Genomic DNA, 22,918 nt, shown 5'->3' on the forward strand with positions numbered 1-22,918 from the left:
TTTTACAATAGTGTTGTGCAAGCCAACGTGAACGCTCGTATGTAATCATAGGACGTGTGTATAGATACATTTCCTTTAATAACTGACACAAAATCCTCCTCAGCGAAACAAAGACAGCATTTTAGGCGGTGTATTTACAAAGTTCACTTCATGCAGTGTTCGTCAATAAGCATCTTGCGAAGTTAATAATTTAGACACGCCTGATGTATATAACTCACATATCGCAAAACAGCTTTGTACATGGATTAATTAATAAAAAATTTTAACGTCACATTGTCCCGTACGGTGAAAGATTTTCCTGTGACACGATTTAAATGATGGCGGCGGCCGATGGAGGACTTCTTCATCCCGTTTCTGAGTGCGTTGTGCGCTTAGCGGACGTTAAAAAGATTCATGGGAAAGATAAGACGTGGGTAATCATCCACGGGAAAGTGTACGACGTGACGACGTTTCATTGCGTGAGTCGTTCGATGCGCTCGTTGCGACAGCTCACCGAGCCATTTGTTCCTGAAGTTTGCCATTGAAGGAGTTTTGTCTTCTTCTTCTCCTCCTCTTCTTCTTCTTCAGCGCTTTGTTTGGTGTTTCTCTCATATTTCCCACATTTGATTTGTGTTTTCACCTCCATCAGGAAGGACGATCGCCGTGATACCCCTTTTTGTGTCTCCTCAGCAATCCTTCCTGGAGATTCGAGGCATTCATGGTTTATTATTTAACTTTAACATAGTTTAGGCTTCACCAAAAGCTGATGAGTGTTGTGTTCACTGACGTTTCGAGCATTATCTTATCGTCAGAGCAAGCCATACATTTTATATATCAGTGCGTGCCCGTACGTGCGTAAATAAATGGTCATAACTTGGGAAACGGATGAAGAAGAAGGATACCAAACCTTCAAAAAGGCACATACTCAGGTCCCCAGCGTCAATTGTGACGTCATAGCAAACGAAGAGGAATTGTGACGTCATATTAAACGAAGAATTGTGACGTCATAGCAAACGAAGAGGAATTGTGACGTCATATTAAACGAAGAATTGTGACGTCATATTATACGAAGAATAATTGTGACGTCATAGCACAGTGTCCTGTCATTGGTTTGGTAAATAAATGACCATACTTGGGAACCACTTGTCCGATTAATACCAAACCTTGAAAAGGCACATACTCAGGTCCCCAGCGTCAATTGTGACGTCATATCAAACGAAGAATTGTGACGTCATATTAAACGAAGAATTGTGACGTCATAGCACCTTGTCCTGTCATTGGTTTGGTAAATAAATGGCCATAACTTGGGAACCACTTGTCCGATTAATATCAAACCTTGAAGAGGCACATCCTCAGGTCCCCAGCAATATACCTGGCAAGTTTCAATTAGATCGGACTGGCGGTTGTCGAGAAAGAGCAGTCGCAGACAGACAGACAGAGAGATTGCTGGAATTATAGATAGATAATATTATGGGGGTTGTACTTACTAGAGAGGGGGTTCAGTACCCATGATGCAGTACTCTGGCACCATATCGGTTGGCAAGCTATAAACGAGGCCAAATAATTGCAGTAAATCAAAATAACGAGATATACGTGCGAGATTGTGGAGCCACGGAAGTGAACACAGCCAACGTGGCGGCGCGCACGGCATTATGGGATAGCTCTGAAAAGCCTCTCTCCAGGACTTGGTTTAGCAGCAGCTTGGCCTCCATGTGGAGCTGCCGTCCGTTTCTTGAAGGATCCCTGAGTCAGTCACTGCGTGATGCGAGAAGTTATTCCACAGTTCCATGGAGGTAATAGTGTTACGAATCTGGAAACCATATGCGCACTCAACATTCGGGTCCCAAAGTTAGTTATGTCGATAAGTATGTGTACAGTTAGAATCCATCCGCTTATGTCTAATGGGAATTACATGTGTGCGCTACAGGTTATTTTTTTAGCGAGGTTTTTACATCAACAACTACAACAATAACAACACCATCGCCCACGTGCACTGTGTCACGTACAGGGGTGAGGTGGAGAATAGGGTGCTCCCCTGGCTGTTCCGTTTGGGTTCCCAGACACACACATGGTGGGAGGGTGTTCGTTGCCCTCACACCAGACCACCCCTTGCCCAATCAGGGAAGCTATCACCTCAGGCTGGCTCTGCCTTAGCCAGATGGAGTGTTCGGCCTGGCTAATCGGGAGGTCGCCAGTCAACCCACCGTCCAACCAGGAGGCGAGTGGCGGGAGAAGAAGCTCCTCCCTCCTCAAGAGGAGGAGAGTGGTTGTCTGGACGAGTGTTGAGGGACGAGGATTGCGTTCTGAAGGATCGTGGCAATTGCGTTCTGCAGACGGTCATGGTCGTGGTCGTGGCTGGAGCAGTCTGAGACAGTGGCGAGTGTGGCTTGGTCCCATTCGTGGGCCGTCGACTTCGCGTCATGGGTTCGAGTCGGTGGAACTGCACGAGGCGGGGAGATACCTGGCTCCACCGAGAAAAGACCCACGGGTCCATTTCGTGTGTGTGTGTGTGTGTGTGTGTGTGTGCGTGTGTGCGTGCGTGCGTGCGTGCGTGCGTGCGTGCGTGCGTGCGTGCGTGCGTGCGTGCGTGTCCGTGGGCCTCGTCAGTTAAGTAGAGCTGTTTAAGTGTTTTCTTTTCATTGTACATTGCATTTTATTCGTGATAACTCTGCTCTGTGTTCCCTCCCGATTATTCTTTATAAATAAACCCCCTGTTAAATGTACCAGCTCGTTTCTGTGTTTCTTTCATTGGCTTGGCACGCTGTGTATTGAGAGATAGCGAGGGTAAATTGTTCATTTGGTCCGGCGTGGCTCTGGTAACTCCGCTCGGTTACGCCGGATCCGAGTCGTTACCTGCGACACGGATTGGACAGAGTCAGCCGAGGGTGTGGTTCCCCGGTAGTTAGACTGCGTGGGTATTTAGGCATATTGAAATTAGGCAATTAACCCCACCCCACGCCATTGAAGTATTGGCGACCACGGTCCTTAAAGTGACCCGTCGGCTTCGGAGTTATCCGGGGTGACGACCTATAAATTCCGGTGTGTTCGGTGGAGCCGACTCTACTGCTCCCCCTAGCTCGGGCTCGCCACCGATACCCGGCCCACAACAATAGTTCCTCACTTGTGTTACGAGTCGGCTTCGTTGAATGCCCTCTCAAGGAACGGTCAGGGAGACGACGGTTGTAGTTGCAGCCATGATGATATTTGTACGTTTCAGTTAGATCGGCACTTGCTCTGCTTTCTTCAACAGCTTCCATCCAACACGATGGTCTCCGGACAAGAAGAGTAAATCTGTCCTTTTAAGGCCATGGACTTCAGGTAGGAATAGCATACTCTACACCTGGATGAACTATAGGTTTGTACAAAGTTTCAACTTCTTTCTTTGGTAAATCCAGCGAAGCATGTTTTATTCCTGTTTTTATTTTACCTCCACCACCGAAGGTGGACGGAGATTGTTTTCACCTCTGTTTGTTTGTCTGTCTTGTGAGCAAGAAGTCTCAAAAAGTTGTGGATGGATTCGGACAAAACTTAGTGGATGGGTTTTAGGCTAGTGGCCAAATGAGGTTTTGGGTGGCATACCGCTACCCAAGGTAGAACAAGTCACAACCTATTTTTTGTTGAAGAGGGATGTTTGGGGAGTTAGAAAATCATGGTTGTGAACCTGAGATCATTGCACAACATTTTGAAAATCACGTTTACATATGTACCACTGCAGACTGCAAAAATGGATTTAATCGCCACAGATTTTGGCTCATATATTTGTTAATACTGGTGCTACAAACACAAATTTGGTACTAAAATGTGAGGAATGATGACATATATATATATCTGTGAAAAACATTCGTGATGTAACAAAGGCTTTTGTGTGACCTACAGGCAAAAATAGTGGAATTTTACTCAACAAATCAGCTTTGGGTTTACCAATAAATATCAACTAAACAATTAATTTCTTCATAAGTATTTGAGTTGTATTACTACATATTACATCAAAATAACCCTCTATCATTCTCCTTTTTAGAAATAGAACTCGTAAAGATAAATCAGTTGAATTAATAGTTATTACCGAAACCATATGTCACCCCCCCCCTAAAAGTAACCGACATTGATTCATTTATAATACATGTATATGCATTAACCAAACAAGAATGATTTTAAATCCAGTTGCAGAAAATCAATTTTGAGCTTGATTGCCTTTTTCTAAAACTACTGATATATACTTATCTTTAATTATTTCATTTCAGAGGCTTGTGCTGACAATTGATCTGCAATTATGGATCTGGAACCACCTGTTGTGAAGCGTCGTAAAATTGACACTGACCACTGTATCATATGCTTTAAACCCCTCAACCCTTAAAAGCAAGAAGTTGTAAAGAACCCAACATTTAATGGTTTGAGTGCAATCTTCAAAGCAAGTCAAATCAGAAAAGATGACGTTTACGAAAGTATCTGGCCTTTGCAACAAGACATATTGAGTCTTGATTTGAAAGTATCATTCCACAAATCGTGTCGGGCCAAGTATACCAGCAAGTCAAATATCTCCACATCCAACCCCAGTGAGAGTGACCAGCAACCATGCACGTCTGCGGCAACAGAACACACAAGAATCAGCAGAAATGAAACAGCTGGGTTTGACATCAAGACTAACTGCTTCATTTGTGGAAAATCCAACACTTCCAGAAACAAGCTTACACCGGTATCTACAGGAACTGGACAGTCCACCAGAGAAAAAGTTCTGGCAGTAGCTGACAAAAGACAAGACAATAAAATACACATGCGCATGCTTGCCTTTCCAGATTTGTTCGCCTATGATGCCAAGTACCACAGGCTATGCTATTCACACTATATTTCCGAAAGGAACATCACTGCTGCAATTCGTAAATCAGGAGAGGAAACAATGGGCACATTACATGAAGCTTTTGATGAACCGAAATGTTATCTGGAACAAACTGTGTTCTCCAAACCTAAGACAGTGACAACCCTCGTTCATCTGAAAGATGAATATGTTGGATATTTGGTTTCACTGGGTACCACGAATGCAGAACAGTATAAAACTTGGAAGTTGAAGGAGCGATTAACTAAATATTATGGTGACCAAATAGTCTGTGTAACATTTGATGGCCACACTGACATCACATGCTCTTCTTCTGTGACCTTAAGTGATGCCCTGAGAAAAGCCACGATTCTGCAGAGCATGACTGATGAACCAGAATATGAAGACAATCCCGTCTGATGAAACATCAGCCACAGATAGTAAAATGCATACTTTGCATGCTCCAGCTGGTATCCTGAGGAAGCACATGGCTGATATCGAGCATGTTGGAAATATGTATGCACCTGTCAAGGAAACAGATATTCAGCACTGTGCAGAATTTGTTCCTAATACACTCTACGACTTTATTCAGTGCTGCACCAGTGAGAAATCACACACGAATGTAACCAGCTGTAGTGATGAAGGTGTTATGAAGAACAACCTGAGGACGATCGCCATTTGTCACAATATAATATCACAGAGCCGTCAAGTGTACTCCACAATAATGCTTGGTTTAGCCTTTCAGGTGCATCATGAATTGGGAAGCAAGCATCTCATTGACATGCTTCATGAATAAGGCAACATGTTGTCCTATGATGAGGTGAGACGTTTCCTCACGTCTGTGACTGTTGATCAAATTGCCTCGGAGGATATTTACATCCCCAAAGTTCTTCAAAACCTACGCTGCACCGACGATGACTATAGGCAGAGCAGAACATGTTATTGTATCTCTGCAGGACTGACCTGCACTGAATTCTGCTCGTGTAGTGCAGTCGATTGTCCAAATATTGATGATTCTGTTGTCTTTGACCACAGCACTGATGAAGAGCGTGACTGAACTTTTAAATGTATTACAGGTATTACTTCATGTGATAGATGTACATAAGTTACAGTGCATGTTATGAATTCATTATCGTCATATGTGAAATTGCTTATATCAACATGTAATGATGTCTATAAAAGTCACTTTCACAATTGTGTCAGAATCTTAAGTCAATTCTTCATGTTGGTTTTCTATCGGTCAGCATTAGTGGGGCGACATATGATTTCAGTTCTAACGATATCATTTCAGTGACAATTATATCATTAGATATATTTTTCAAAGGGTAAATAAACTTGGATTATGTTGATGTAACAAGTATGACTGCAAGTCCAATATTTTTGAAGTAATTAATGTTTTTGTTGATATTTATTGGTAAACCCGAAGCTGATTTGTTGAGTAAAATTCCACTATTTTTGCCTGTAGGTCACACAAAAGCCTTTGTTACATCACAAATGGTTTTTACAGATATATATGTCATCATTCCGCACATTTTGGTCCCAAATTTGTGTTTGTAGCACCAGTATTAACAAATATATGAGCCAAAATCTGTGGCGATTAAATCCATTTTTGCAGTCTGCAGTGGTACATATTGTGTAAACGTGATTTTCAAAATGTTGTGCAATGATCTCAGGTTCACAACCATGATTTTCTAACTCCCCAAACATCCCTCTTCAAGAAAAAATAGGTTGTGACTTGTTCTACCGTGGGTAGGGGTTTCTCACAATTTTAGGCCCCTTTTTTAATTTGGCCACTTGCCTATTTGGTGCGTGCCATGGACCAATTGATTAGATTTTGGTGAAGACTCAGATCTGGATCAGGATACTAGATTTTTTTTTAAAGTGATTCTTCACCATTGAGAGATGGAGAGAAAAACAAAAGAAGCACGATATCTGTAAATGCTATGGCCAGGTTAAGACAAAACTATGTGGATGAGTTGGTTAGGTGACCAGAACAAGCTGATTAGATTTTGGTTCCGGTCCGGATAAAGATCCGGCTTATTGGTCGGATACAAAATGTAAACTGTTCTTCCTGGTGGAGATATGTGCTCTGTCTAGTGTCGTTCTAGTTTCCCTTTTTTTTCTTTTTTAAACAACAGCTGCCGCATGAGCATGAGATGTCAAGTCATTCAACATTAACATTCCCTAGTCTTTCTGCTGTTTCACTTCCTCAAGAAACTCTCTACCGATACAGTAGGTGAAATAGACAAGACACTTCTCGGCAATGAATCCGAGTTTCCATGTCCTGGACCAAGGACACAGAATTTAAATGTTCCTGTAACTCCTCACAGTCACTCTAGCTGTTAATCTCTGAATGAATCTTGGTGTCATGTGCAAATGCTTCTATGGTACTTTTCGCACCATTTGTACTATTATTAACAAATACTAACAAAATAATGGGTCCTATTATTGATCCCTGAGGGACACCACTGGTAACTCGTGTCCACATGGACGAAATGTTTCTTAATGCCACAGTCTTCTTGCGTTGAGAAAGGCCGCAATCCAATTAAGTGTCGATCCTTTTCTTCCACAGTGCTGCAACTTTAAAAGCAGTCTTTTATGGCAGACTCGATTGGATGCCTAACTGACATCCAAATAGATTATATCAGTCTGAAATGGACAATCGTAGGAATACGTTCAGTCAGACAAGCAGTCTATCAACTGTGAGGCAGGAGCATTTTTTCTTCCTGGAACCTGTGCTTATCACAAGCTTCTGTATGTAACAACACCTGATAAAGAACATTTCTCTCAAGGAGTTTCACGACTTTATTCAGAAGGGAAACGTGTTGCTCGTACTGTACAGAAAAACGTGAAGTGGTTTCGAAAAAGGGTGAGACATTTCCATCCCTCCAATCCTGGGAAATTTGTCCAGATTTGATAGAATGGTGAACAATAGTTGATAATCTGGGGTTAAATTTATTTCACTCCCTTTGACCCTCCCTAACTGAACCTTCTTGGTTGTTTCCTGTGTTTCCTCTCCTATTCCTTCATTCCTTTGTGTTGGCTGATGCCTTTTCTCCTCTGTCACCTTGCTTTTCCATGAGCTCAGAATTTGTATGGGGTGGGGGGGGGGGGGGGAGACACCTCATAAAAACTCTCCACCAACACAAGCCTTCCTTTCTCCAAGATTTAATCATCGTGGAGAAGGTTGTATATTAAGAACATGGACAACTGCTTTAAACTCACTATTATTAAAGGAAGGCACTGCCAACGATGATGCCAACCGGGCCACCTGAAATTATTTTCAACCAAATGTCAAAACCATTCTGCATTTCTCATGCTCTTTGTAATGTGTAAGCTAATTGTGCCTTCAGGGTTCAAATGCATTGTTTATCTGCAGCATCCTGGAGGTATGAACGTTTTGGAGGAGCACTCTGGAAGAGATTCCACAGAGGTTTTTGAAGATATTGGCCACTCCAATGATGCTCGAGGGATGCTGTGCCAGTTTTACATGGCGACCATTCATCCTGTGAGTTGCAAGCTTTTGTCAGTTAATTGTATTGATGGTATGAACTACAGTGGGGCCATAGCTCAATTTTACAGATCGTCAATTGTTATTTTCCTCCATTTCAAACTATTGTTTATTATTATTATTATTATTATTATTATTATTATTAACTGCTTCATTTATGTCCAGTTTTTACTCAGTTTGTTCCTGTGGTGGGTGATACAAATGCAGAGAGCCCTCTTTTAAATTTTGTACTATCTACATCTTATAAATATTTTCAAGTGTTTGTGTGTGTGTGCCTTTTTGTATGTTATTCTTTCATGACTGAACTATAGCACTTCGAGGCCCAAACTTTTGGTTGGAGGTACTTCAGAATCTACGCAGGGTTTGATGCTTGAACCTACCCCCCCCCCCCCCCCGGCAAGGAAATTATCTGACCTTGTTTGTGTTGGTCTGAAAATCAAAGAAAAAAAAAAACCTGGCTTGGCCAATGTCCACCACATTTTGCAAACATACGAGGTGTACCCAGTATCAGACTGTGGACACACGGAAAAAACCACCCCCCATAAGGGTGACCCCCCCCACCCGTGAGGGTGGGAAACCCACTTGTGCTTTCCACCTGTATGACTCAGACAATCCAAAACAGATCTTGCATATGTGCTGGTAATACCCAGGGTCACGTCATGGGTACCCCCAAAAAAATAATAAAAAAACCCCTCCCTCCCCATAAGGCAATTGTCGGTGGCTTTTTTAATTTTTATTTTGTATACCAAGTCGAGGCTCGTGGAAGAGCTAATACACAGAAACATACAAGGTAGGAGACGAGGGGTGGGAGGGGGAAGCACAAAATAATGGGGAACAGACAGTGATATCTGTGGAAGGGAGAGGGATGGGGTAGGGGTACATGGGGAAAACAAGATGTTACTACAGGGACTTTCAGGAAGGAAAACAGGGAATTTGAAGGAGGTGGGTTTGGGATGGATTAGCAGGGGTTGTAAAGATCAAGATTTTGGATGGGGGAACATATGAGATGGTGGTGAAAAGCTGTTTTGAAGACCTGGAGGGAGGAGTGGGGTTGAAGAGAGTGTGGGAGCTTGTTCTCGAGGTGGAGCGAAAAAAGAGGAATGCAAGAGTGAAGGTGAGCAGTGTTGTGTTACAGCTTGTAAAACTGTTTGTGAAAATGCAAAAATAATAGAATTTTTTAAAAAAACCGCTGGGCCAATCTCCACCAGATTTTGCAAGCTTGCTGGGGGTACCCCATGGTCAGGTCATGGGTACAATTCTCCCACCACCCATGCAAGGCAATTATCTGTATGTATTTACAGTGCCATCAGAAAGTATTCACACCCCTCGATGTATTTTTTTTCTCGCATTTTGTTGTGTAACAGCCTGAATTTCAAATTGATTAAATTTAAATTTGTCACCAATCGGCAATATACCCCATAATGACAAAGTTAAAATGTGTTTTTAGAAATTTTTACAAATTAATTAATAATGAAAAGCTGAAATGTCTTCTGTCAATAAGTATTGAACCCCTGAGTCAATACTTTGTAGAAGCGCCTTTGGCAGCGATTACATCTTCGATCGAGTCTTGTTGGGTTTGTCTATCAGCTTTGCACATCTGAATCTGGATATTTTCTCCCATTCTTCCTTTCAGATTTGCTCAAGCTCTGTCAAGTTCGATGGGGAGCGTCGGTGAACAGCAATCTTCAAATCTTTTCACAGATTTTCAATTGAATTCAAGTCTGGGCTTTGGCTGGGCCACTCAAGGACTTTCACATTCTTCTTCTGAAGCCATTCCAGTGTTGCTTTGGTTGTAAGCTTGGGGTCATTGTCCTGTTGGAACGTACATTTTCGCTGCAGCCTAAGGTATTTTACACTCTGAAGCAGGTTCTCCTCAAGAATTTGCCTGTATTTGGCTCCATTCATTGATCACTCCATCCAAACAAGTCTCCTAGTCCCTGCCGCTGAAGAGCATTCCCATAGCATGATGCTGCCACCACCATGCTTCGTGATTGGGATGGTGTTATATGGGTGATGAGCTCTGCTCGGTTTCTGCCAGACGTAGCATTTTGCATTCAAGCCAAATAGTTCAATTTTCATCTCGTCAAACCACAGAATCTTTTGCCTCATGCTCCGAGTCTTTCACGTGCCTTTTTTACAAACTCCAGGCGTACTGTCATGTGCCTTTTTCTCAGGAGTGGCGTCTGTCTGGCCACTCTCCCATAAAGCTGATTTGTGAAGTGCTGCAGAGATTGTTGTCTTGGCAGGTTCTCCCATCTCAGCCAAGTTTCTGTCAGAGTTGTTCTGTGAGAGTGGTCATTGGATTATTGGTCACCTCCCTGACCAAGGTCCTTGTCTGGTGACTCAGTTTTGTCAGACAGCCAGTTCTAGGAAGAGTCAGGGTTGTTCCATATTCTTTCCATTTCCTAATGATGGGGCTCACTGTGCTCTTGGGAACTTTCAACACTAGAAATAGTTTTTTTAGCCTTCCCCAGATTTATGCCTCCTCACACTTCTATCTTGGAGTTCTTCGGACAGTTCCTTGGTCCTCATGGTGGGGTTTCTGCTCTAACGTACTGTCAACTGTGGGACCTCATATAGAAATGTGTGTTTCTTTCTAAATCATGTCCAATCAATTGAATTGGCCACAGATAGACTCCAATAAAGTTGTTGAGACATCTCGGGGATGATCAAAGGAAATTGGATGCATGTGAGCTCAGTTTATAGTGTCATAGCAAAGGGGTTGAATAGTTATTGACGCACAACATTTCAGATTGATTTGTAAAGATTTCTAAAAACATGTTTTCACTTTGTCATTATGGGTTTTTTTTAATTCAAAAATGTAATCCATTTTAAGTTCAGGCTGTAACTCAAAAGGTGACAGAAGTTGAGGGATATGAATACTTTCTGAAGGCAGTATGTATGTATGTATGTATGTATGTATGTATGTATGAAAATCAAGAAACTGACCTCAAGCAAAGAAATGAGGCCATTCAGTCCATCATTGCCATGGTGCACTGTTGGGTTAATTTTTTTGCTACAGCTTAAAAAATCTTCTTGATGGTTTACTGAAGTCTCTAAATAAAACAATGTTGATTGGGTAACCCATTTTGGGTGGAGTATTCAGCGCTGCATGGGGGGGAAAAAACAATTATGGAGGGGGTTCCGGTACATGTTGCTCATTGAAAACGTAATCTTGTAAATATTTCTGTGCTTGTACATTGCTCTTTCACAGCCAATCCTTAGCACCTAGAGGACCCAACTTTTGGGTGTCGGTACTTCAGAATCCGAGCAAGGTTTTAAGCGACTACATCCGTTTTGAGGCCACCATAATATGAACTTTGGGATGTGGGATCAGGCAGTGCTATAAACCACCATGAGGCCAATAATTACATCGGTTTTCAATGTCCAACAAGTCTCTAAACTACCACTGGGAAAAGCTTACCCTGCTGGGCAGTGCCGGCCAGCCCATCTCGTATCGCAACTTCATGCAAAAAGGCTTTTTTTATGATCCCTTTACCAGATGTTCCATAGATTTACTCCTGTTACTTGTATTGTTCCTCCCATCCTGTTTTCTCCAATTTATCCTCCCTCTCTCCCCCTTCCTTGGATCCATAATCAATAAATGACCTTCTGTGCCAAGTATGACCACTTTGGCAAATATACAAAACTGAAGAGGTCTCTGTGCCCAATTGTTACCTCTGCCACCGAAGGTAGAGGTCATATTTTCACCCCTGTTTGCCTGTTTGTTTGCAGGATATGTCAAAAAGTTGTGAACGGATCCGGATGAAACATTTTTGGACAGATTGGGTGTGAGACAAGGACAAACTGATTTGATTTTGGTGATGATCTGGATCCGACCACTCAAATTTTAAAAATGATTCTTCACCATTGAGAGATACTGCTAAACTGATATGTAGCACGATATCTCAAAAAATTGTGGATGGATCGGGATGAAATTTTTCGGACAGGTTGGGTGTGACAAGGATAAACTGATTAGATTTTGGTGAAGATCCGAATCCAGATCTGGATACGAGAATTATTTAATTTTTAAAGTGATTCTTCACTGTTGAGAGATAGGGCCAAAAATGATATAGTGCTGTATAGCATGATATTTCAAACATATGTTGGGCCTGACCTGTTCTCATGGATCAGGCATTGCGTGGCGGAGGTGTGTGCTCTACCGAGTGTACTTGTAGATTTATCTTCTATCCTTAATGCTGATATCATTAAAATTTATTTATGATGGGGAGGATGTGGATGTGGGCAGAGATGAGGTCTTTGCATTAACACCTCTCTTCTGTTTATCTTTAACAGGATGACTTGGGAGGACTACCAAATGGGGTAATGTTATGTTATGAATTTGTAATTTCAATACAATTTGTGATTCTTGTACAAAAGCAACATTTATCTTCCAGAGCCTCTCCTCATTCAGTTATCCATGAGATGCTGTCATTGATAGAGGTAGACATTATGAGGTTCATTTTGGGGATGCAAGCAATTGTGTTCATAAACATATTATTTGTGGAATTTATTAATTAATAATCCCCATAAAATGACTGCTTAAATTTGGTTCCATACTCACTTGCCTTTGCATGCAATTTGCACCTTGAAGACGTACTGTTGCCAATAATTTATTTTCATCATTCAAGTGGCACATTGATTTAACCTCATTTGAAAAGGTAAATGTTTAGGTTTAACATTACTAAAAGAATTAAAAATAATAAATTAAACATTTCTTTTCAGGAAACTCCTCCAGATGAAGAATCCTGGTTTCAAAATCTGTCCTACAGGTAACCAATCAATACATTCTTCTTAATTTATTAGTAAATTTATTTATTTTTTAAAACACGAAGGGAAATTCAAAGGAAAAGTTAATTTTATTACACAGGAGCAAACGATTTGTCCTTAAAAAAAAAAAAAGCCATAAAAGTTTGATGAATAATTGTTTGTTTTCACGAAATATTAAATTAAAGCCCAACATCAATGGTACTGCATTCCACCATATATCTCGTTCTCGACGCTGACAAGATTGTGATACCTTGACCAGGACCGAGCATTCGTTGTGTCAGCGTTTGGCAGTGTGAATGAGTGGGGAAAAAGGGCGCATGACCTTTGACCCGTTGAACCCAAAATCGAATCTGTTCCTTATGTTATAATCCATACTTGTGCCCAATTTGGTTGAAATTCCTTCAGTAGTTTACAAATAATCATGGCAATAAACAACCGATAATGGATGCACTGCCAGACAGAAAACCCGAAAACGCAATGCCTCCAGCATTCGGCTACGGAGGCATAAACAGCTTTTTCTAATATCCAAGTCATTAAACGCATTCCTGCACAGTCAACATCTTGCTACAACATCCGCATTCACATATTCCAGTCCTTACCTGTCATCGTTTAGCTTCACTGAACTATCACAAATTTTCCCCAGAAGTTAGTACAAGGTTCCTGCACTCCAATTTGGCTCGACTCCATTTGGGTTCAAATGATTATGGTCTATATCCATCAGAAAATGCCATTGTGTTCTGTTTCGTGTTCAACAGCATCAAAACTAAACTGTGGCTCAATGATTTTGGTCATTCCTGTTGACGGGATGTCACTTCCACAAGTATTCCAGTTGTTTCAGATGCAGCCTATGGCTGCTGCTTGCATCATTTCTGGAAGCACAGCTGTGCCATTGGTGCAGTACCCATGTTGTCAGTAGAGCTGGTCCTCATTTTGCTGACCTCGGAAGAATGACAAGCTGAGTCATCCAACCTGATGTTATTTAAATGGACAAACAAGGGCTCAAATTTAAGATCTTAAGCCAACCACCTTTACTTCTACTGGTAAGCCAACACCAAACTAAGTATTCCAATGTTATTTTGGTATTTTATAATTTCTTAGTCTCATCTTAAAAAAAAAAAAATTTTTTAATCTATTCTGAAACTATATATATATATATATATATATATATATATATATATATATATATATATATATATATATATATATATATATATATATATATATATATATATATATATGTGCGTGTGTGTATATAATGCACACACACGTACTGGTGAGTTCATAGAACACGATACCCCATGCTGTGTTTATGTATGTACTTCAATTTTAATAAAATAGTAATTTTAAAGATTGTTGAAAAAATCCAGAAGTTTCGCGCTACTCAAATAGAACACAGCATCAATCGGAATCGTACATATAGCCATTTCTGCGGCCTCCTCTTCACCCTCTCATATGCCACATATTGATATATGGCATGGTTCTTGGAAGTATTATGAAGGCGGTTTGTGTGCTCGAGTCTTCAAGTATCTCATTCAATTTAAATAAAAGTTTAAAGGCATATTGATAAATTAATTCTGGGTTTTACCACCATGTTACCCAGTGTCCATTACATCACCTTATCGAACAGATTGCATTAGTTCTTCCTGCCTGTTGTTTGTGTCTTTCATAACATCCTTAAAAACAGTAAGTTTCCTGTTTGGAATTATTTTCAATTTTGTTTGCCAGACAGACAGAGTAAAAATATTATCTCCTCTCTGTGCATGCACGATTGAGATGAATTCAGAGCCAAAAGTACTGTAAAACGACAGACTTGTCTTCCTACTCATGTTATGATTCGTGTTCAAAACATAACATTCCATTTAAATAAGTTGTTCCTCGATCATAAACTGATAAGACAGACGGACGGATAGATGTGAACCAGTTGCTTAACCTCTCTTTTCGCTTTGCGTGTGCGGGGTAACAACGATGGTGAGTATTTGATGGGAAAGTACAGTGGCCTGCAAAAGTATTCACCCCCTCCCCCCCCCGAGCAATAACACCACATTTACATGAATTACGAATTATGTAGAAACAATTTTTATAAATTAACATTTTTGTTCACAACCGAAGAGATCACACTAAACATTGTTAGAGTTGGAGGAGGTTACATGTCAGGAATAACTGCAAAAAGCATGTACAAATCAAAATTCACTGGTTGCAAAAGTATTCAGCCCCTTGGGTCAGTACATGGTGGAATCACCTTTTGCAGCAATGGTTGCTTTGAATCTTTTTTTGGGTAGGTCTCCACTAGCTTAGCACAGTGAGATGGTGAAATCTTTGCCCATTCTTCACATGACAATTGCTTAGTTCTGCCAAGTTTGATGGGGATCATCGATGGACTGCATTCTTCAACTCTTGCCATAAATGTTCAATTGGGTTAAAGTCAGGACTTTGAATGGGCCCATCAAGAACATTTATTTTCTTCTTATTCAGCCACCTCAGTGTGGCTTTAGCTTTGTCTATCCTTGATGGTCATCAGATCATTGACTTGATGAAATGTGAATCTCCGACCCAGGTTCAGATTCATGGCTGACTCCAGCAGGTTTTCATCAAGGATTCACCTGTACTTTGCACCATCCATTGTCCCTTCTGTCCTGACCAGCTTGCAAGTCCCTGCTGATGAAAAGCAGCCCCATAACCATGATGCTGCCACCACCATGCTTGACAGTCGGGATGGTGTTGACTCAATGTGCAGTGTTAGGCCTGTGCCAGACCTGACACTGCATGCTTTGAATTTAGACCAAAAAGCTTTTCTCTCATTTGACCAAACAAACTTTTCTCCACATGCCTGCAGTATCATTAAAATGCTTTTTCACAAACACCATATGACCTTTTTAGATGCTTTTTTTTTCAGTAATTGTTTCTTTCTTACCACCTGTCCAGAGAAGCCAGCTTTGTGAAGGGAATGGGATATTGTTGATTCATGAACGCTGACCCCCATCTTGGACATGGAGCTCGCAGAACTTTCAGTCAATGTTGGATTTACAGTGACATCCTGAACCAGTTTCCTGCCTGCCTGGCTGCTGAGTTTGGATGGGCGACCTGATCTGGGTATAGTCGAGGTGGTTTGATGCGTCTTCCACTTCATAATGATGGATTTCACCGTAATCAAAGGGATAATTAGTTACTTCGAAATTTTCTTATAACCCTCTCCTGAACGGTGCTTCTCCACCACTTTGTCTGACTTCTTTGTAAAGCTCCTTGATCTTCATGTTTGACTTAGTGGTTGACCGAGAGAGTTGCACCTTAATACTCAGATAAGTGGGGACCTTAATTAAGTTAAACCACTGATTAAATACAGGTGAAACCTATTAAACTTACTTTGCAACCTTTCAAACAAATAATTTGCCCCGAAGTGATTTGGGTTGATGGTTTGAATACTTATACTTGGGTTGATGCACGCCAAGTGCATCAAAGCTTTATAAATCATGTGTAGTATTTAACGAATATAAACACCCTTGTTCAATTTGTTGGTGACATTCCAGTTTTATTTTTTCTTCATAGCGACTGTTAACAAATTTATTTATTTATTTTCGATATGAAAAATTATACGGATATGACTGGTATTTCGATACATATCGCCAGACCCTATCTTGGACATTGGATTTAATGAGAGGGAGCAGGGTCTTCAGCATCTGATGAGATGTTTCCACAGCAAAATTGTACACCATATGGTTGGTGATCCCAAACTCTGATACTAAGTTTTACTTGCTTACCTTCACCTTGTCCATCACTCCACTCCACCCCCCCCCCCTTTTCACGAAAGGATACAATCACATGGTCTTCACATCTGGTGCATTTAAGGTTTCGGGTGAAATGTTTCACGTTTTAAAGCCATTGTACAGATAAACTGAAAATTTGATGTGGTACACTGTTTTCATGGTGGGTGAGCGCACTTTAACGTTAGAGTGTAAAAATGTGATGTGGCACTCTCATTGGCTCGGATGCTCACCCGAAAAATTGTATCATCCCACTTCTACCAGAGCTAAACTTCATGTCATCCGACATGATCTTCATGCTGGACATTGTCCGTCATCCAACGGACAATACAACTTTTGATCCTTGCTTATCACACAGAAGCTTTCTTTCCGAAGTGTTCTCAAATTGGTGTGTCACTGTGTTGACCTCTTCAACAGGTGCAAAACGTTTTCAACCCATTTTTAATTTTGGGAACACTTGGATCTGGTGAACATGCTGCATCTATCCTTGATGGTCACCACTCTATCACAGTACATTCGACTGAGGATTCCGGAATTTGGAAATTAGTCAGGATTCTGTCAATAGCTCACCTACGCTTCACCAAGGACACCGTGTGATGTTCATTATCCACCAACTTGCGCTCGCAGATAGGGCACCCAGTTTTAACAGCAATCCGAGGGATGGCACACATTGATGCCTCCCTCACCTTTGCCAGCGAAACACCAGGATAACTGTTTGTATCTGGATCAGGGATTCAAACCCAGGCTAGACAGTTCAGAGGTGAGTATGCATAAATCTAGATTCTACGCTTTCTGTGAGTCCCTGAAGATGACAGGCGAGTTAAAACTTCCCACTCTCATGACTAACAGGTCACATATATTGCATTTTTGCATGTGGTGCAACATTATCATGGAGGAAAATATCATCATTTAGAAGAGCTGGACGCTTGTGTCCAGTAGTCTTGATCATATGGTGGTTGTCCTTAGTTACAGCTGCACCCTTTGAAACTGTCCAGCTTAACAAAATTCCAATGTGGTTGAAAGAGAATATTGATGCTTCCTTTCGTGGAATTTGGCTTTTTTGTTTTTATCTGGAGAACTTAACTCCTCGGGCTCCTTTCCATTCTGAACGAGACAACAGGTTCTGCCTCCAGCAGTGTTCCAAGTCAGTGTCCAATGCTGTTTAGAGCAAGCAGATCGAGTTTCTCCTACTCAGTGAGGATCTGTAGCTCTTGTTTGGCCATCACCTTTCTCTCCCCATCCCCCTCCCCAAGACATTCAGTGACAGAGGGATGCACTGTCGACCTGGTTATTTCCGACTGTCGCAAGTTATCAAATTGTGAAATACCCATGTTGAAAGAGTTTATCTATCTGTCTAAGGAGAAGTGAATTCTTGCAGAAAGTTTTCTGTAAAGCTCACTTGGCTGTGTCTGGATGGGTTTTTTGAGGGTGGGGGAGTAGCAGCTGAAACCTGAATCCTATCCAGGTTCCTCCTGATGATTCCATCTTTGCTCTTTACTTTTTCTTGGTCTTCCGTTTTGATTTTGTTCATAATAGCGCCAGTGTCGAGTGGATGGCCTGCCTACACCCCGTCCGTTATGCATGTCCGTTTTACCTCCCAGAAAGGATGATGCTCCTTCATTGTTACTCAACATTGAGTGCCGAAAAGTGCTGGGAAGAATCGCAAAAGTTTGCAAGTGGATTTTGTTTTTTTTGCATCACCAGAAATCCAACGAGTTTGAATGCCTTTGCTGAAGCCTTCTACCACAGTGAGAAACTTCATATTTTCCAGAAAATTGGCTGGCAACAAGAAAGTATACACTTCACTTCGTAGTTTAACTGCTTTTGATAAAAGCATAGCTTGTTGATTTTCCTAGAATGTTTTACGTTATGAGATGTAAGGAAGTAGGGGAAGGATCACACTTACATTGACAATATGATACAAAACCGAACTGATGTGAGTTCTGCTGTCATTCTCTTTTTCAGATCTGCACTCTACTTCCTTGTGCCAGCTGGACTTGCTCTCGTAGCTGTAGCAGTTTTGGTCTACCGCTGTCGCCGATCCACCTGACTTCATTTTACACTTGTTTGGCTTTTAGCTAGTCATTAAACCGAAATTGTCTCAGAGCGAATGATCGGACGACGAACCCTTTACGTGAAAGCCTACAACCATGAATGTGTATAACAGGGCATTGTTTCAAAGGCAGTTTATTTTGGACTTGTGTAAACTGTAGCAACTTGGAATGTTTCATCCTTTCCGGGGTGTATTTCAAAAGGATGGAAAGAAGCTAATGCGATGTACCCAGAATATAGATCGGTTTGCAACACTACTGTCAGTTTATCTGCAAGGGCATGACGATACCGAGCAAGGTGGTTCCGGGTCTCATTTCTTGTTGGGATTTGAGGCTTCACTGAAATCTGAGTGTACATATTTTTCCTTGGATAATTTATGGGTGATGTACATGTGGAAATGTCAACACATATTTATTTAAAATGTAACTGTCTGTCTAGATTAGAGGCACTCGCTCTTGAATCTGAGAAAAGTGGTAAAACTTGACCCCCCACCTTTCCCCCTCTACCACCCCATCTTCATTTTGTCATCTCTGTGCCTCCTCCATAGCAGGTCAGAAGTATTATTTTTTTCCTCCATACCTTTTGCCTGCATAATCTGAGGATGGTCTATTACACTGCAAAAAGTGCTTTGTCCAGCTCAGTGAAGCAGAAATGCCGATTTGTTATTTTGAATTGGGTAAATGGAAAGATTATCAGTCAGGTGTACTCTTAATCACAAAGCCCTTTACCATGTATAAACCTTGCCTTGAATAGCTTGAGCGTGGACTCAGACATTCACAATTGATGCACTTTTGATTGCATCTCACATCATTAAACTTTACTTTTCCAACAAACATTGCATTCCTTTGTCATGTAATAAAATGAACCCATGATTGGACTCCAAAAAGGCATAAAAATACATCCATAATTAAGTTGTTGCACCTTTAAAAAAAAAAGAAAAAGATACCCTCATTTAGATACAAGCTCAACCTGACAGTCCTTCATCATTTTTGGCACAAAGATCTCTCTGCACAATATTTGCACAGTTCAGTTTACATTTGTGCATCGTACTGTATCATTGCCTGCAGGAGTTCTCAGCACATTGGTTATTGGTCTATATTTTATCTGACCCAAGACACTGCTGGTAACTTACATATAAGTTATGTTCCTCCGACTCTATAAGAGAAGTATTATTTCTCAAAGAGAAATAGCAAGTTGCACAAAAACGTACAGCTTGTCGATTGCAGGCACAGGCCTGCAGGAAGGGGAAGCAAAGGCCTTAATATTTCTCATTTCTTCATATTGTTCCGCATGTCACTCCAGACAGTGAAACTGAAAAAAAAATTACACATTCCGAGATAGCAGTTTTGTGGAGGTCGTGCGAGTTACTTCAGAACTCAAAGGAATGCAATATTAACTTTGTTTTTATAAGTTTTGAGGTTTCTCCATCTGAACTGCAAATGTGGAAGAACAATGCACAGTCTTGAACGAATACCTAGAGGAAAATAAAATGTAATGCCCCGAAGCAAACTGTAATGCCATCTTTTATCAAATGGCAACATTTTAAAGCATGTTTTTTTCTTCGTACTTTGAAAGAAAACAAATTACTTGGGGCACAATCTTCACAGAAATGTATGGTCCTGCTTTAAATAATCAAAAATGACAGTTTTTTTTTTTTAAAAAGAAGAAATGTACGAGATTTGAGCCATGGTTGACAGCAAATAAAGCTCAGGGATTAGCCATGGCTAACCTGAGTTTGTGTTACCCTCATCTGCTTGGAGGTTGAACAGCATCTCTTCAAGCTTCTGCAGGTTTGGTGGAGCATCCATCAAAAAAGCATCGCTGTGCGTGGGGCAGACAATTGTACAGGGGTCTTGGAGTGACTGCTCAACAGTGTTCAGACTCATCAAGGGCGATGGTGGCCCTTGCTCATCCAACTGCTCTGAATTTGCTAGAAGAAAATGTAACCGTCATGCCCCCAATATGTCAGCAATTTCTCGAATAACCATCTCTATCCCCCACTACAAATATGCAAGGTGCACGTTAGATAGGTATGGTGTTGGCAATACAAAGCCTGGCAGATATGCCAATCATTACAATTCATTCATCATTATAAAATTAGACCTTCAAGGGTATCTTGGGTAACAATTAATAATTCGCTCATTTATGTATGCATGTGGCCGTGAAAAATTTGAGCCATTGAGCTTCCTTGCTTTCTGGCTGTGGATAACGAAGATTCCTTCAAATAACTCAGATGGTGCGGAATTTGTTTTTTTTTGTGTGTCGACAATGAGAAAACAAGGTTGGATGCAGAACCCTTGACTCTCATTTTCTTCTTTCGTATGCAGCACAAGGCTGCTGGGTAGCATAATTGGCTGAGGAAGCCACCGCTCATGCAATGCCCCATGCTGGTTTGGAGAGGAATTTGGCCATGGTGCCGGCGATAGCTCACCTACTCTTCACTGAGGGCACCGTGGGATCTTTAACGGCCACCAACTAATGCTGGCAGATTGGACGCCCGTTAAAATGTCCATCCAAGGTATGCCACTCACAATGACGAATGAAGCACCACGCTGCCTGTGAAACACCAAGATGATAGTTTATAGCTGGTCGGGATTCAAACCCAGGTGAGACAGCTTATTTAAAGGTGACTGTGTACCTCTCAGTCATCCTGCCAGCCCTTGTGTCGACTTGGATCACAAAAAAAAACCAAAAACATTTCTGCTCTAAATAGCTGTTAATTGATCATTGTACTGAGAATGGTAATAAAAAAGATTTATATTACGAGTTCAAAATCACTGGGAAAAGTGCATTTTGTTCTCTTTTTGGAAGAGTCTGTTTAACTTATGCAGTTAAACAAAGTTCAATCTTCTGGATAAATTATCCAAAGATGTGATATTGAGCAATTTGTGGACACTGCAAAGAAAGCTGAAAAAAAAACTTGATAAAAGGCCACTCAATTTGGCAATTTGCCATGAGCTTCTCATCAAGTCAGTGGTGTTTAGGCCTAAGTCACATTTGCCACGGCGGCCGTGGGGTCTCCAAAATCTACGGCTACTAGCAATTATACGGCGGCCGCAGTATTTCCACGGTCACACAATGTAGCAGTCACATATGTTTTTATTTTTCGGGGAGCCGCACGGCGTATTTAGAAATTGTGGAGACCGAAAACGTGGGGTTGCCGAACGGTCTTTGATTTGATGTCGCACGGTGACCTTAAGGGGGCCCTGCGGCGGCCATATAATTTTCAAGGCAGACGCAAGGCGACCGCAGGGGGACCCTAAGGCGAACGTGCGGCCAGACGGACGGTAACGAGAGGGTTCATTTTTTTTTAAAACCAGTTTTTTTTTTTTTTTTTTTCGGCTTGTCGAATTGAAATGAAAAAAGTTATAACTCCACGTTATAATTCCACGGCGACCCCTACAGCCTGTAAAATATAGCCAAATGGCGTAGGGCCACCCTGAGGTCACCACAGAAACTCTTTGGCCGCCGCACGTTTCTGTCAATTCAGAGGGCGTACGGCCGCCGTGTCCTCGCCATAGAGCAAATGTGACTTCGGCCTTAATCTTGGCAATCTGCTCAGAGTCTGTAGTTGGTGGTTCAAAACCCCGGCCAAGTCACACTAAAAACTTTCAAAATGGTTTGTGCTGCTTTCTTGCTTGATGCTCAGTGTTTAAAAGGATAGGAGCACGGATGATCCCAAAAGATTGGCATCCGTGGGGAGGAGGAAATTCCTTTGAAAATTCCCCGCTGAGTGTGGTGAGAAAGGCGGTGCCATTGTTGTAACGCTGGTACCCAGAGTATTCGTCTATGTCCATGTGTGTGTGCGGTCGCTGCACTACCAGCCTTGGATACTGTTTTAAAAAAAAAACGAAGTCCAGAACGAATATTTTGGAAATCCAAATGTCACAATTCAAAGCTCCGGGAAGGTTTTGGGCCAAGGTCCTGAATTGGGGGGGGGGGGGACACTAATTTGGCAGCAAACATGGTTGATGCAGAACCACAACTACTGAAAATAACATCAGTGGGACGTTTTTAATAAGGGAATGTTGGAAAAAC

General features: G+C 41.4%; 3 protein-coding genes and 1 pseudogene across 17 annotated transcripts in view; 2 read left to right on the forward strand and 2 right to left on the reverse strand.

The window, feature by feature from the left end:
* The window catches only part of C8H18orf63 (chromosome 8 C18orf63 homolog), a 211,219-nt gene that overhangs the window by 142,141 nt on the left and 46,160 nt on the right, over nucleotides 1–22,918 (reverse strand). The window lies entirely within an intron of this gene.
* LOC147021658 (cytochrome b5-like) lies at nucleotides 292–19,713 on the forward strand. The gene is made up of 5 exons (XM_085891876.1): nucleotides 292–458; nucleotides 8,169–8,297; nucleotides 12,597–12,623; nucleotides 13,026–13,072; nucleotides 18,794–19,713. Exons 1-5 carry the CDS (start codon nucleotides 315–317, stop codon nucleotides 18,876–18,878), a joined length of 432 nt encoding a protein of 143 aa, XP_085748002.1. The 5' UTR covers nucleotides 292–314; the 3' UTR covers nucleotides 18,879–19,713.
* The window catches only part of LOC147021659 (uncharacterized), a 91,178-nt gene continuing 71,953 nt past the window's right edge, over nucleotides 3,694–22,918 (reverse strand). For 10 of the 15 annotated variants that reach the window (XM_085891860.1, XM_085891852.1, XM_085891853.1 and 7 more), the window contains 2 exons: nucleotides 20,610–20,810; nucleotides 3,694–4,559 (listed from right to left, as the gene is read on the reverse strand). In XM_085891860.1, coding sequence (XP_085747986.1) covers nucleotides 4,414–4,559; nucleotides 20,610–20,810 — 347 coding nt within the window. In that variant the 3' untranslated portion in view covers nucleotides 3,694–4,413. Of the gene's footprint in view, nucleotides 4,560–19,669; nucleotides 20,355–20,609; nucleotides 20,811–22,918 lie in introns of those variants that run through there. The other 5 variants (XM_085891863.1, XM_085891867.1, XM_085891865.1 and 2 more) reach the window with 5 other exon arrangements.
* On the forward strand, nucleotides 4,556–8,150 carry LOC147021660 (uncharacterized; annotated as a pseudogene).

This window comes from Eptatretus burgeri, chromosome 8, assembly GCF_056783735.1.
Source record: "Eptatretus burgeri isolate ZD-2024b chromosome 8, Ebu_testis_v1, whole genome shotgun sequence".
Lineage (NCBI taxonomy): Eukaryota > Metazoa > Chordata > Myxini > Myxiniformes > Myxinidae > Eptatretus > Eptatretus burgeri.

Excerpts from the sequence above, each read along its gene's own strand:
- LOC147021658 (XM_085891876.1), top strand. The coding sequence starts at position 315 with ATGATGGCGGCGGCCGATGGAGGACTTCTTCATCCCGTTTCTGAGTGC. Across the intron at positions 459-8,168 it reads ACGTGACGACGTTTCATTGC|CATCCTGGAGGTATGAACGT; the intron begins GTGAGTCGTTCG and ends GTTTATCTGCAG. Across the intron at positions 8,298-12,596 it reads ACATGGCGACCATTCATCCT|GATGACTTGGGAGGACTACC; the intron begins GTGAGTTGCAAG and ends TATCTTTAACAG.